At 37.2% G+C, this 16,236-nt stretch overlaps 1 protein-coding gene across 1 annotated transcript; it reads right to left on the bottom strand.

The window, feature by feature from the left end:
- Positions 1-919: 919 nt before the first annotated feature.
- bms1 (BMS1 ribosome biogenesis factor) lies at positions 920-15,453 on the bottom strand. The gene is made up of 23 exons (XM_077200680.1): positions 15,304-15,453; positions 14,018-14,194; positions 13,637-13,827; positions 13,353-13,432; positions 12,696-12,884; positions 12,475-12,617; positions 12,255-12,376; positions 11,070-11,263; positions 10,701-10,840; positions 10,020-10,576; positions 9,653-9,754; positions 9,107-9,261; positions 8,915-8,996; positions 7,224-7,303; positions 6,914-7,123; positions 6,354-6,542; positions 6,015-6,195; positions 5,266-5,324; positions 5,035-5,157; positions 4,751-4,898; positions 3,268-3,443; positions 3,006-3,167; positions 920-1,848 (listed from the first exon to the last, which is right to left on the bottom strand). The coding sequence occupies exons 2-23, from the start codon at positions 14,185-14,187 to the stop codon at positions 1,621-1,623; spliced, it is 3,681 nt and encodes a 1,226-aa protein (XP_077056795.1). The 5' UTR covers positions 14,188-14,194; positions 15,304-15,453; the 3' UTR covers positions 920-1,620.
- Positions 15,454-16,236: the final 783 nt, after the last annotated feature.

Below are 16,236 nucleotides of genomic sequence, written 5' to 3' on the forward strand. Positions count from 1 at the left end.
CAAGAAACCAACAAAAACACACAGTAAGACCTATACATTTTTGGTACTTGTCTAGTAACAGAAAGATACCATTTAGTTTGCTCAAATAGACCAGTTTGTGTGAAATCAATCATGTTTAAGGTATTAAGTTTATATGAAGAGGAACTAATGATTGATGAATGATTTAATATACTATTGTATGTATAGTGCGCTTCTGATTAGAGATTCTGACAGAGATTCTGATTAGAGACATATTTTCCAGTATTTTTCCCAGTATTTTCTGTGCAGCTGTTCACAGAAACCGCCATTATTTCAATTAATTCCTCCATGATAGTCTATTATTACTGTATAATCTATTTTAGATAAACCCGCCCTAAACGGCATACAACTCAATATGTCAAAGGTCTGGCTGGTGCGTGCGACTAGCACTCACCAGCTAATTCAAGCATAAGACATTAGAGGAACAAAACCGTGCCGATAATTGCTACCGACTGGAGACAGGTTTAGGACAGACAGACATGTATTAGTTCCGAGAGACTCAGTTTTGCAGGACCATCTCATTGATGTTCTCTTCCTCTAAAGACACCGAAACACCTCACATGCTTAATTACCACCATCAATAAATCTCAATCGCACATATGGAGACACTCCCCGCACTATTGAACATCTGTCCATACAATCCCTGATGCTGACAAATTGCAGTACCGTTGCTATTCATAGGCTTTTCATCATCCTGCCGTTTTGCTTTGTGAAAAAAACAACATGGAATTTGGAAACTGCTCAACAGCAGGCGAATGATTATGTCTGACAACAACAAAATCACACCGACTCACTAATGGCTAAAAAAACATGGCTGTCGCTTAAAACCAATAAAATAAGGGCCAACGAGTAGGTACCTCCATCACTACCCTTTTATATGAAACACACATCATTTCCTTACCCATTTTCCAATTGATTTTTATTGAAAAAAATATAATAACACAAGTATAAGCGGTTTCATGTGACTGTGGTAGATATCAGGAAGAAATTGCAATTTGCCTTTTTTGATGCATTATGGATCTTTTTGGTAGCATTTAAAAAAATATTAAATTTCTTAACATTTGTGAATGCAATAGCAAATGTGAATTAACAATGAACCATAATTTTGAAGTATTGACTGATGTAGGTTCATTTATAAATACACTAATACATTTTAACAAGTTGTACAAATCAACTTCTGTTAATGTATTACGAAAAAAACATGCATTAACAATAAAAAAAATGTATTTATGAATTAACATTAACCTAGATTAATGAAGCTGTAAAAATGTTCACTGTTAGTTTATTATACCTAATGCATTAACTTATGTTAATTGAACCTTATTGTAAAGAGTTATCATATTGTTTTTAATAGAAAAATCCTTTCAGATTCACCAGGTAGTTCTATTGTTCTTGTTTATGGTGAGATTGTATCTTTTAGACTTCAACAATACCCATATTCCGGTCTCACGCGGTGTCATCATCTCAACTCTTGAGCCAGCTTAGAAACAGCAGCTGGTGTGAGAATCAAATAATGTCGCACTCCAAACTGTCTAAATAAGAGCCTGATCCGATGGGCCTGGAGTCACAGTCTAACTGAATCAGGTGCGAGTTGAGGTAGACTCAATTGTCCTTGGACGCTCCCTTCAGGCTGGATTTGAGTTTCTTCTTCTCTTTTTGTCCCATTGCACGGTAGGTCTTCTTTCTCTCCTCTTTCAGCCTTTTCTGCCTCTCTGCATCCTCTTTCTCTTTCTGTTTCAAGAATTCTTTGTGCTTGGTGTTCTGTTCTGCTTTCGCCTTCTTATTCTTGTATGCGTAGACTGAGCTCAGAGCCTGAATCAACGCTGCCACCTGGTGGAAAAGGTTTAGAGGTTTGTTAATAAACTGAGACATGAGCCCTAAAGGGTAAAACATGACAATATACCATGGTCCCCAAAAGCATGGGCACATAAAAATAAGACACTCTTAACAAAACATGAACTTCACTGCATTAGAAAACAAAATATCAAACCAAGTAAACATGATGTTAGACCTTTTATCTCAACTGCCTTCACTCTTTTAACCACAGACGGACATGATCACTATTACAGAAGCCCTGAACCGGACAATAAAAAAAGACAAGCAAAAAAAATAAGTGTGCTTTAATGCCTTCAAGTTGATTTCCTACAATGTCACAACTTGCCATTTACTTTTTTTGATGCATTGTGGATCTTTTTGGTGGCATTTTTAAAAAAGATTCAATTTATTAACATTAGTGAATGCAATAGCAAATATTCATTTACAATGAACGATAATTTTGAAGTATTTATTGACGTGATCACTATAACCCCTGACCTCAAAATAAAACTAAAAAAAAAAAAAAAAATTAAAAAGAAGTGTGCTTCAGTGCCTTCAAGTTGATTTCCTATAATGTCAACACTTGTTTTCCTTTCTTTTTTATTCATTGAATGGTTAATGGGCCAGAAAGCTCACAAAAAGACAACAGGCTGAATGAGAGTGATCAAAGAATTGGAAAGTTATGGGCTCTTAACCTTGTATTCCTTCGAGCGTCTTGTCCTAGTAATTACTGTTTTGTAACTGAATAAAACCTTTTAGTTGTAAGAATTAATACATCAACGTCTAATGGAATGATTAAAAAAAAGTCTAGCAGATTAAATGATGACAATGATTAAAAACTCTTTATTACTTTCTCACATCAATGCCTTCCATATCTTGGAACCAGGAGTAGAAGAAATTGATTAAAAATGTAACCCCCTGTGTCATCTTTCAGACAAGAGGATTTCAAAGGGGATTGGTAAAGAAATTGGCCAGCAAGCTGTCTTGGTATTTGCCAAGGACAAGGATTAAAGAAATATGATATTTCGCAGCCAACACTCTGGAGGTTTCTTTGGTGGATTAACTTTAGACTAATAGTGGATATTAAAACAGTCTTAGTATAATGGCAGTAAAAAAGCTCACAAAGGCATGACATGTGTAAAACAGAGATGGACGAGTCAGACGGCTCTCACCTTTTTCTCATGAGGCTCTCGTATGACAGCCGGTCTCTGCAGGTCCCGTGGCGTTTTGCCTTTGGCCTGCATCTGTTTGGATTTGCTTTTGAAAGGGAGGGCCTTCTGCAGCTCTTTGGGAATGTGGAGGGGGTTGAAGTGTCGAACTTGCCTCACAACCGGCTGTGGGGATTCAAGGACAGGGTTGAAGATGAAGAGGACAACAGCAAACAATAATAACAACAACTAACTGGTTACTTAACATTTCTGTAAAAGGGCCTACCTTGTACAGTGAGTCCTGGTTGGGTTTATTCCGGATGCCCAGGTCGTATTTAAGCTGTCCGAGGGTCCTCATACCTCCCCATGTGTCCTTTTGTCCAACCGGCATTAGTAGAGATGTCACTGGATTATACAGCTGAGGAACCGAGACCGGGTACCAGGAGCGCAGAAACACAATATCTAAGGACACACATTCATATGAATTATAGGACTGCACTATTTGATGAAAACAATAATGTTGCAAATATTATTGTAATATTGTACGCATTGTATTAATAATCATTTAACAAAATATATGTTTTGAATTGCAAATATGATAAACATGTCATTGAACCAGTGCATTTCCTAACCCCTTTCTGTTCCACTTTCTCTTATTTCCATTATTCTTTTTTTAACCCAAGTTTTTATATTATATACAGTGTCATTCTAAAGATGTGGGTCAGTAAGATTTTAATAGTGAGGAAGGAAATTAGTAAGGATTCAGCAAGCATCCGTTAATTTGTTCAAAGATGACAGTAAAAACATTTAAAATGTTACAAAAGATTCCCATTTCGAATAAATGCTGTTCTTTTGACCTTGCTATTCATCAAAGAATCCTGAGAGAAAAATGTATTACGGTTTCTACAAAAGTATTAAGCAGCACCACTGTTTTCAACATCAATAATAATTAGAAATGTTTCTTGAGCACCAAATTATCATTGTGATTTCTGAAGGATCATGTGACCCTGAAGACTGGAGTAATGATGCTGAAAGCTTTGTCATCACAGAAATTACATTTTAGAATAAATAAAACAGTTATTATTTTTCTTTATTTTATTTACCATTTTACTGTATTTTTGATCAAACAAACATTTCTTTAAAAAACATTTACAGTAGTGTTTAAAGACATTTCTATGTATAGCCGAAGATTTTCTTTTGTGCTCCTTTTCCGTGACCTGGTATCATGTTATTATTAGATTTGTATAATACTTAGTAGCAGCCAAAATGTTTGGAATTAGGCAAAACGTGCATGTTTTACAGACAGCACAGAATAATGCACCTTCACTTTGAAACACAGTGTTTTTTCATATTTTAATTAAATCAGCCTTTTGCGGTTTAATAATCACACAGCCATAAAGGGATTCAGATTTTTTATTCTGATTAATTCCGCAGACCTAATATAAACAAATCATCATCTAATAAAAGATGCAGTAGATCTAATAAGCCTCGAATCCACAAACTGCCTCACTGCAAGATTTTCCACATGCCCATCTCTCCAGAGAGGAGGATAATAATCAGCAATAATACCCTCCATTTTAACAAGGTGGTTGTTTATGTACAACAGAGCTTCTTGGGAGTCATTACAAACATAGACTTTTCTGATAAATAAAGCACATTGATAAAACTCCCAAAGCACAGCTCATTATATACAAATTCAAATGAATAAATACTGGTAAAAAACTAAGGCAACAAAAAGATCTATAAACAGAGAAATAAGTCTGACTCACCACTCATCAGTAGTCTGTCCTCAAACGTGGCTCTTAAGGCACCTGGTGGGGTGCGCAAGGCTTTCTTTATCTGCCCTTTAATGCCACTGACTGTGCGGACGGACGCACCCTCAAACTTCGCAACCTCCAGGACGGTGTTAAACATTCCCTTAGAGTCGGAAAAAAGACCAAAAATAAGAGGGTCCAATTATTCTGAGAGAGGACGAGGAGTATATCATTATAGTTCCCTGGTGTGCTGTGCCGCTACACTGCGGAGAAACTCCTGACTCTGCAGGACTCCCTACCTGGATAAAGCAGGTGTTCTTAAAGACTTTATAAGGGTATCCAATCAGTTTGAGCTTCTTCACAATTGCAACAGATTTGTCCAGGTCCAGAACCACTCCTGTGGCAGCAATGCGGAAACTGGCCTGAGGGGAAATAAGATGAGATTAGTCCAAGAGAAAAGGGAAGCCTTTGTTGGACTGAAGCTGTGACCCAAGCTTCTCTTGTGCTCTCATCATATTCTGGCGTCTTACCTTAATACCTCCGACCGTCTGCACGGCCAGGAAACCTGTACCCTGGGGTGTTATAGGTCCTAGACAAGAGTAGAGAGAAAGAGTGGAATGTGCATGAGATGACAAGAAAGAGAAGAACTTCACAACTAATCGAATAAACGAACTGTCAGCAAGCTTGTGCAGAACTGCTCAAGCAGTCGCAGCATTGCTTGTTTCTGAGTTTTTGAAGCTGCGAAATGATTTACATTTTGTTTTAGATGTGAGGCCTACATAAAGAACATGGTATGGAGCTGCAATAGACACATGAAAAAGGATTATTTTATGGATGCACCCATATTAAAATTATTATATGCTGATAATCATCTTTATGGCCAATAATCCATAAAATGGACAATATTAAAACTCTCTACAATGTATAATCAAACTGAAAATGTATGGGCATGGAGATGATTACATTAAACCATTTATTTATTTATAAATTATGTTTTAAAATGTATTAAATTATTAGTTTTGTGCAGTGTAGAGTAATGCATATTGTTCTGCACGATCAAAGTGCAGAAATGGAATTATGTTTACAGACATACTATAACATAGTATCCTCTGTTCTCCGCTTATAACTTGTAGTGCATCTATGTTTGTCATCTTTTCACCACGTGATCTGTATTACATTGGCCGCTCAAGCAGAGCTGAAGCAGCACGAGTAAAAATGGGGAGAATGAGCATGTTACATTTCCAATATCGGAGAGGTGTGTGTATGGTTTGTCTCTCACCCCAGATGGTGGCACCGCAGTGCATGTGTTCAGGTGTGTATTTGAGTAGGCGGTGACGTCCGTTGTGGTCCTCGATGTAGTAGAGGGGGATGGTCTGAAAGCGCCTCCAGCCCAAAGATAGGATAAGAGGGTCACGGGTTTTCAAAATACGATGGTGCCAGCGGTGTTTCTTCAGACGCATCTGTGTGGAGGAGATAAAGAAAGGACTGGAATTTTTTACCAAGTCCTGCCTTGTAATGACATTTGGCTTGGAGTTGCATCAGATGTCCTTCACTTTATTCACAAGGTTATCGACTACACTAGAACTTGTAAAATATCCAATTGTCCTTACAGACTTACCTGCAAGTACCCTACATTGCCCTCACTCGCTCCCAAACCACCAAGGATGATAGGATAGTGAGGGTCAAAGTTGGTGACGAATTCACAAGGTAAAGCAGGGATCTCCACACGAACGTACATGCCTGGCCTGAAGCCCTCGTACTGAACTCGAACTTCATCATCCATGTCTTCGAACTCTTGCTTGTTCAGCTACAACACGAAGGGGAGAGTCAGTATGAAAGAAATTCTCAATTAAAAGAGTAGTTCAACCAATAATTTAAATTATTCACTTTTACAAAAATACATACATTAATCTGTATGACATTCCTCGGTGGAGCACAAAAGATATTTTGAAGAATGTTTTTGTTCATACAGTGAAAGTAAGCCAGATAAAAAACATCACTGGACCCTACTGACTCGCATTGTATATGGGCATTTTACAAAATATCTTCTTTTGTTTCACAGAAACAAAGAAATGCACACAGGTTTGTATCACTGGAACAAAAAATTTAATGTTACACATATTCTAGCTCTCCTCTGCAAGGAGGCTGACTGTGACGGACTGAACTTTGAGCTCTGACCTCAGCCTGTTTCTGCATTTCTTCCTTCAGGTCATCAAAGTATGTGGCGTCGCCATCGTCATATTGTGTATTGAACCTCTCCTTCAACCGCCTCTTCTTCTCCAAACGCTTGTTCTTTTGTACTTCAGCATCATCAAATTTCACTTGGGGAGCCTCCTCCTCTTCATCATCATCATCATTATCCGCATTCTTTTCATCATCATTTCCTCCCTGTGTTTAAATCAAAAAATGCAATAAATAAATAGGCAACACAAAAACATGTCAGATGCAATCAGAAGATAATGCTTTAAAAGTAGTTTGATTTTAATACCTCAGCTTGGTCTTTATTCCCAGCCTTTGATTTGTGAACAACTCCCGTTTCCAAATCTTCAAAATCTCCATAGAGTTCATCTAGAAAAACAAGAGGGATGAAATTAATTATATAATATGGATGTCACAGTACCAACATGTCAGGAGTCAATATTAAAACCAGTAAAATTTCACGTTTCGAAGACACTCACCCCCGGTTTCACAGACAAGGCTTAAGCTGGTCCCGGACTAAAATGTATGTTTGGGCAGTTTTAACTGAAAGCAACTTGCACTGACATATCTTAAAATATTGCCGAGTATTTTCTCCTTAAAACTGCAGTGAACCAAAGACAGTCACAAAAACTCTGGTGTTTATGACGTCACAAACTACCTTGTAACCAATCACATCAATGTGGGGCGGGCTTTAATGTCCTTAAATTGAACTACTTTCCGGTAATCTAAGCCATGTTTGTGAAACCAGGCCTATATTACTTAAAATTTTGCATTAACATAAATAATACTAGATACTAGGGCTGTCACTTTACGTTCGAAAATCGATTGCACAATCGATCGGACCAACCAACGAAAGTTTCGAAAACGAAAAAAGAGAATCGATTTTAACCAAATATGTACACTATTATTTTTAAACTAATTAAACAAATAAAAAAGATAGATGTAACAAAACTTACAAACAAGCAGAAAAAGAAAAATAATTCCAAAAGTGCAGTAGGTGTTGCGAAAGCAAAAAAGAAAATTACCACCAATTTAAATGCGCCAATAGTTTCAATAGGCTGCTGGAGTATTGCCAAAAAAATGGAGGACAACGGCGAATCAACCTGTGCGACATAAGAGACGAGTGATAACCCTTAATAACTTGAGGAGTTCAATATGGAAGCACTTCGGGTTTTGGACTGTAGATCAAACTATGAAGGACAAAGTGGTATGCAAACTGTGCGATCGTGAGTTCCCATATCACAGCAGCACCACAACTATGAGGGGACATCCTACACAAACTTCACGTCCAATGTAGGCTAGTCCTTCAGTGAATTTTAAGTTTTATTTTAAACCTCTTTTCATGGGCTACAATCACCTACGTAGGAGAATTTTGTTTGACATTTCAAATCGTAAACACAGCCATGTTGAAGCCTGCAGTAATGTTTTTCATTGATGTTATGGCAGTCCACTCTGCTTATTGTTTTTCGAGAATGTTGCACTACTGTTTGTCATTGTGCACGAAACTACACACCAATAAATCATCAGAAATATTGCTGAATTGTGCGTCTCAAGCGCCCTCTTTACGTTCTTCCTAATGCCTGTAAGTTGTTCGTGGATTGGCCTATAGTTGGCATTGAAAATGGAAACGTCTTTAGACATGGAAAAACGATTTTACAATCGATTCAATGAACACTTACGTCTGAAAAATCGAACAGGATTTTTTCACAAAAGTGACAGCCGTACGATATACAGTACTACATTTAAAAGCAATAATTGAGTTTCATTTTTTCTTATCAACACTATTTTTATTAATAGTGATTACATACTAAACAGTGGCAGATCAAATAATCTGCATTTACACTGCAAGGCCTATTGGATTTTTCTTTACATAAATCTGATATTTTGTCCTGGTTCACCTAAGACATAAATTAATGCATAGCAGAGAACTGCCCAGAATCATCACCTGCTGATGATATCTGGTGAATTAAGTTTTCTTACCATCTTCCTTAAGCAGCGTTGCAGCATCTTTATCCTCCTCCCATTTCCCAGTCACAAAACAGTCCCTGATAGATGCAAGCATCTGAAAAGACACAAATATTAAGAAAACAAGACATGGACAAAAAAACGGTATATTTAAATTAATTATGCAAATATATGCATATGCACATGCGTTTTTATGCTGCCTCTCACCTCGACCTGATCCCAGTCATGGCTGCTGTCTGGCTGAAAGCGAGAGCAGTCCATCGCATCCGCTCGTACTTTCTTACTCTTCTCTGGACGGCTCACTTTAAATAAACCGCCCAGCTCTTCTTCATCATTAGAATCCTCCTCTCCCTCCTCCGCCACTGAGAAAAATGTCAGATACATTATAGGTTGGAACTAGCGGTTCACGTACTTTATGAAAATTAATGCTGATCTTCATGTTGTGCCTTTTTTCAGTGAGTGAATTAAATGTCGGTACTCATAAAACATCATCATTCCCTCCCTGTGTAAATTTGAAATAAGTAATAAATAAACTATGCCTTCAGATTCAGAAGACTTGGTATTCAGCAGCACGCAGGTCTAATTTTAGTACTTTAATTTTAGAGTGCGTTTATAATTTTTTGCAGCTTGCCAGACATCTTTATTAATATTCATTGTAAGGAAAAAAGCTGATTAAGAAGACTTTCAAATTTTGTGTTACACTAAAGAAAAAAACAAACTTAATTTTGGAATCTAGATGTACGTTGTCCTAACCTGTGCCGTACACTAGCTTGCGCAGGTTTGGAGCTGCACGCTGTTGTCTTAAATATGCCTCTGTTGCTTTCTCGGCCAAACCTTCCTTCCATCGTAGTGCTCCTTCAACATAAACATCCACATTAAACAAAATACATTCAACATGTTCAATAGGAGATTTCAGAGCAGTAAAATTCAATAATAATAATAATAAAAAACAGGCAAAAAGGGAAGTATAAGGGGAAATTAAAGGCAGCTTAGGGTATGACAATGTGAAAACAGAAGGATTTAATTTAGAATTCCTAAATTAAATTAAGATCCCTTGAAAATAAATAATAAAAATCTAATGTTTGGATTATTTGGGACATTTTATTTAGTAACAAAGTACCTGCAGTTTCATAACCAATCTCTGCATCCTCCGTGTCTTTCTCGTCTTCCTCTGGATGCTTGGAGGACATCTTTGATTTTACAATCTCATCTCCATCTTCCTCATCATCATCCTCATCATCTTCCTCATCATCATCATCTTCCTCTGAGCAGAGACCAGAGTCTGGACCTGAGCTTTTTTTTGCAGGCTCCCCTTCTTCCATCTCCTCATCATCACTTTCATCATCTTCGGTTTCCTCTCCTTCACTCTTTTCCAGTTCATCGTCACTATCAGCAAACACAGGCATCTCTGCACGCTCCTCAACTTTCTGTTTCTTCACAGGAGGAGCTGCCGTCTCCATTGCAGTCTTATCGTGCTTTTTCATTGTTGCCACCCCCTCTTCATTTTCCTCACCCTCTTCTTCTTCATCCTCCTCTTCATCACTAATTTCCTCCTCATCGCCTTCATCATCATCATCATCATCATCATCTTCCTCATCTTGATCAGCAAAGACAGCTCTCCTCCTCTCTCTCTGTACTTTTTCATCCCATTCAAGGCTTTCCATAGGGTTCTGCTTCCTGTTGATTAGTTCAATGCATGCATAAAAAAATAAATAAAAAATTATTATTTAACTTTGCAGTCAACTCCAGGTACATTACAATCCCTGTTTGCAATACAATAATTTTAATTGGCAAATCTTACACATTTTCCTGGACTTCCTCCGGTGTTAGTGCAGCAGTTCCGGTGAAAAGGGACACTTTGCTGGCAGCCATTTTTACATCCAAAGTGGCTTGTGTTCCAATAAGAGACTGAACGAGTTCAGTGGTGGGCCGCACCTCCTCCTGGGACAGACATTTCTCACACCATTAAAACACTTAATATCTATCAGATCACAAAGTCTTTAAACCTCAAGGTCACATTCGCTGATGGACCAAAATTGAGTGCAAAAAGTGTTATTACTTGGTGTAATAAGCTGTGACTGCCCTGTAAACTGCAGACATTATTGCATCTGGTATTAAATCAACTGTAGGTAATGCTGTCACGGGGGACGTGATGAGACTGAAATCTGACCTGCTGCTTGTTGGCATGTCCACAAGGCATATCGATGTAGACGGCATCCTTATCATACACCAATCCCCCTACGCCAGCCATGGGGGCATACAATAAACGTTCCTTTACGTTCAGTGCTCTCTTCTTAATTGCTTCCGGAAGAGGGCAAGGGTCCGACAGGAAGCTAACATCAGCCACAGAGAAGTCCCCCACTCCTGTAACATTTATCAGTAGTTGTCAACCATATAATAATGCATAGTTAGCATAACAAAATGAATACACTAACGTTTGGGGTCAGTAACTTTTTTTAATGTTTATAAAATAAGTTTATTATTATTAGAAATAATGTAAAATATTATTACAAATTTAAAACAACTTTTCTATTTTGTAAATATTTTATATGTAATTTTCAGCAACTATTAGTCCAGTCTTCAGTGTATAATGATACTTCAGAAATCATTCTAATATGCTGATTTGTTTGCTCAAGAAACATTTATTATCATCATCAATGTTGAACAGTTGTGCTGCTAAATATTTCTGTGGAAATATATTTGTATAATAAGAATTCCTTAATATTTTCAGGATTTTTTTGATGAACAGATAGTTCAAAAGTACATTTAAAACATACATCTTTTGTACCAATTTAAAAGTCTATTGTCACGGTCACTCAATTTAATGTGTCCTTGCTGAATAAAAGTATTTATTTATTTCAAATAAAAAAAATATTAATTACCCCAAACGGTAGGGTAAGTGTATTAACTTTTAAAAGAGTAGACAAAAATGCTTTCCAGAGTCTATATTTTGCTGTTGACATCAAAGACTGTGTCCAATCAAACATTTAGTGCAAATTCATCTGTCAATTTCTTAAAGTTAGTCAAAGGTACCAGATGCCAAATGGACCGGTTGTGAACTTGCTTTCTTCCTTAAAAACCATGAACAAAACTATGTGAAGTCAAAAGAAATATGACCCAAATTACATTAAATGCAGGTTCACTTACAGCGAACTATTTCACTGACCACAGTGTGGTTTGTGCAACAAATTATTGGCTGACAAGAGTTTGAAATAGTCCAAATTAAATTGTGTACAAAAGAAAATATTGGGTTTCCACATGTACAATGTAAAATCTGGTTCCGGAAGGAAAACTTGTTTACAAAAAAAAACTTGTATATCTGTAAAGAATTTTGCTAACATTAATGACAGCTCACCAGGAATGTGGACCTGACATTTATTCTTCAAAAATGTCCCACGCAGGTAGCCGTACATAGAGACGGTTCTGTCACATTTGGGATTTAACCTTATAGCCTCAGGATCAGTAAGATCCTCCATACTATTCGGAAAAACAAACAAACAAATCATTGGCTGTTAAATGCAGCATATGCTTAGACAGACAATGAATAAAAGAAACATTTTCTTCAGGTCACTCACCGGTCAGCCAACACATAGGGGTGAGAAGTCTGCCAGACAAGAGGCCTGAACTTCATGACGGAGATGAACCGCCCAAGGTTCTTAACTTCCTGTATCTGGTACTCTCCATACACCATTCCAGACAGATAAAAGAGCTTGGCACCCTGCAAGACTTTTAGGTTCAGATACAAGACAGTTCTCTTTAAAAGATATGTCAGTTATATGCTGAGTTGTTGACGTACCTGGAAAACTTCAGTCCAGAATCTGTGTTTGAGTCGTTTTTTTGTTTTTCGAAGTCTCTTGTTGTCCTTGAAGGTGTCCAAATGTGTGAGGACCCCCATGATCCGGGGGAAGCCATGGACTTGGCAAATATTCAGGAACTCAAAGGTCTCCATTTCAAAGCCAAAACTTGCATCAATCAGCATCAGAACCTAATAAAGTCAAAACATCAGTGTTGCATTACTGGAAAACATAACAATTAAGTAATTATACAGTATAATATTCAAATAAAAACAGACTTTTTAGGCTACTAGTTATCTAGATTAGTGCCGAGTCAACATGTAGACTACCTTTCAAATGTTTTTTTTTTTTAAGAATTTAATATTGCAACGAAGATGCATTAAATTGGTCAAAAGTAACAAAAAAAGCATTTATGTTACAAATTAAATGTTGTTCTTTTAAACTTTCTATTCACCAAAGAAGCCTGAAACATGGTATCCACAAAAATATTAAGCATCACACCCGTTTTTAACAATGAAAAATGTTTCATGAGCACCAAATCACCGTATTAGAATGATTTCTGAAGGATCATGTGACACTGAAGTCAACTGAAATTTCAGCTTTACCATATCATGAATAAATTATATTTTAAAATAGAAATGATGCAGGCTTGCACTCACCAAGTCAGCAACCTTGGCCAAATCAATCATGGTGTTGATGTCATTGTTGCACTCAATGAAGGTCAGGCGGCGTTTCTTTCCTATAATCATATACAAGAAAAAAAAAAATCACCTCACAGCTTATTGATTCTGTCTGAAAAAGTCAGTACGCTGTTGCTCTGAAGTATACATCAGTTTTAATCTTACCGCAAATGTGACATTTGATTTTTAACAGGTGGATGTTAATATCAGGTGTAAATGGAAACTATTTTACATACGTTTTTATTATGCATTACAAAACTGACCAGATACTATAGTCACGGGTCCACAGATGTCCGAAAGCTTCTGCCGTGTGAAGTTTTTGATCAAGCATCGAATAAGGGTGCTTTTGCCCACTTTTGGAGGTCCCATCACCACTATAACAATAGGCGGGGGTTCCAGAGGGGTCCGGTCTACCAGGGGAATGTGATGTTTCTTTGTTTTAATATCTTGAGCCCTACAAAATAATGGTAAAAGAGATTAAAAGCAAAGAAGGGACACATCATTTTAATAAAAATATAAAAATCAAAAGTTATTAGAACAAAGGGAATGGCAAAGGAATAATGTTTCACTCATTAATAGGATAAAGTAAGTGGAAATATCAGTGGAAGATGGGTAATGTTGAATGAAGCTTTCTGAGCACTGACCTATGGAAGGTTTTTGCCATGCGCACAGCTGATTTAACACTAAACGCGCGTGGGTTCCTCTTGCGCTCATCCTGCTCTGTTTCAGTGCCATGCTCCTTCTTTCTGTTCTTCTTCTGTGCTTTGGGCCCACTGTGCTTATGCTGGTGCCGCTTCTGTTCTTTCTTCTCCATCTTTGCTCTTCATGAGATAAGACAGATTATCAGCAATGATCTTTATTTGACTTCACAGAAGATGTAGATGTCTCCCATCCATGTATTGACTACCTAAACCCTGCTTAACCTCAGTGGAAAGCCAAGCAAGAGCTGCAAGGTGACAGCTGCAGTTTTTACAATGCATATTGATACTCTCCAGCAATTTAAAGTCTGACAAGTCAAAGTCAAACCATACCTACTGAACATTTAGAATCAGTAAGACTTTACTTCCTACGCATATCTATTACACAATGGTTGTGAATAATACACTGGCTTTAAATACAGAATAAACTACTAGGGGTGTAACGATACCCTCATGTCACGATTCGATACACATCAAGATACTGAACTCATGATACGATATTATTGACATATGGCAAAATTTAACAAAAAATCTACTGTTGATTAAAATGGTAAATTTGATATTACATTGTGGGTGTAAATTAATAGGCTTGGATTTGGTGCTGGTAACCCAATGCACCAGACAATGGTGACAAGGATAAAAATATTTATGATTCTGAAGCTGAAAATATTTTAGACGAATATGCTTGCACTATGTCACTGACTAGATATATTTAAAATAATGTAGGCCACTTTTTACTGGTAACATAAGAAATTTGGCATTATCAGGACACACAAATATCCCCCCACTGCATTATTATACATTAGGCCAAATTAAACATAATAAATAGTAAGGTTAGTTTAATTTAGTGCTGACACTAAAACTCTGAAAACTTTTTTTCTCACACAGTAATTCATTTTGGGTGAACTATACACAATACATAGTGTCACTATCCACGATACATGTTGTATATTTGTATTGCGTTATATTGTGACACGATATTGTTACACCCCTATAAACTAACTTACATTGAATCGTGTATCTACAGTCAAACCCACTGGTAACCTCCAAACAGCTAGAATGAAACATGCATGAACAACGTACAGAATTGGTCGATTTGGACAAGCTGGTTATCTATTGTAATTTAATTTCAGGTAACGTCATTGTACGCTGGAACAATTGAGGAATAAACACATTGTTCTTTAAATCATCATCAATGCAGTCACCTTTAGGCATGGAAAATAAAGGCTTACCTTTGTGCGGTTAGTGTTTATTCCAATCCGCTGCACATATAATCGCAGAATTCAAGATGTTAAATCATGGTATCATATCAGGCTCACAACGTGATTCTCTCTCCACTGTTTACACGTGTGTAGCGCTATGCGCTTCCGGTGAGGGGCGGAAGTGGTTACGTTCGACAGAGTTGTCTTGTCAAAAAGGACCCTAGAAAGAACGATCCGTGTTACACGTTCCGCATACAAAATACTTTTCCTTGATTATAATGCCTAGCTGTTGATTGTATGGTACTTGTAAAAACCGAATGAACAAGTTGTTTAGCAACTGAAAACCATAAACTCGTTAAATATGCTTGCGGTCTTTGAGGTAAAATGGAAATGTTGAATAGTGTTGGAAATGCCTTGGAGTCGAGATATTATTATTGGTTTCTTAATTAATCTTTTGAGTGAATCTGAATTTTTTTAATTAATAGCTATTTTGAGCAAACAAAAGACTCGCCCCATACTGGTGAAACTTTGTAACATACAGAGAGACTTATCGACTCAATCAGTGAACAAATTTGACTCGCATTACACGACTCTTTTTGATGAAGAGAATCCAAATCCCCATTACTGAGGCTGTGTCTGATCACTTACTTTACTTACTCTCTTGAGGTAGCCTACCTAATTTGAAGTAATTCACGGCCGCTTAAAAAAAAAATTATATTGAGTGTGTAGTATAAGCTACAGGGCTCACACGCATTTCAACCCGTTCACACGCTCACACGCCACACCTTATATTTCTCACGCTGAGGAGTAAGGGAACTTGTCCCGCTATACAATTAATGGACGAGGCGCAGACAAACGGAGGGAAGTGTGATCAAAGACAGTGAGAGCTGATGTTTAGGAGTATAGCCAAATTCGTGCTAAATTATTTTTGATGCATTCAAAAACTCTCCAACTGCTTTTAAA

The sequence above is a fragment of the Siphateles boraxobius genome, unplaced genomic scaffold (assembly GCF_051911475.1).
Source record: "Siphateles boraxobius isolate OS27281-9 unplaced genomic scaffold, OSU_SipBor_1 46, whole genome shotgun sequence".
NCBI lineage: Eukaryota > Metazoa > Chordata > Actinopteri > Cypriniformes > Leuciscidae > Siphateles > Siphateles boraxobius.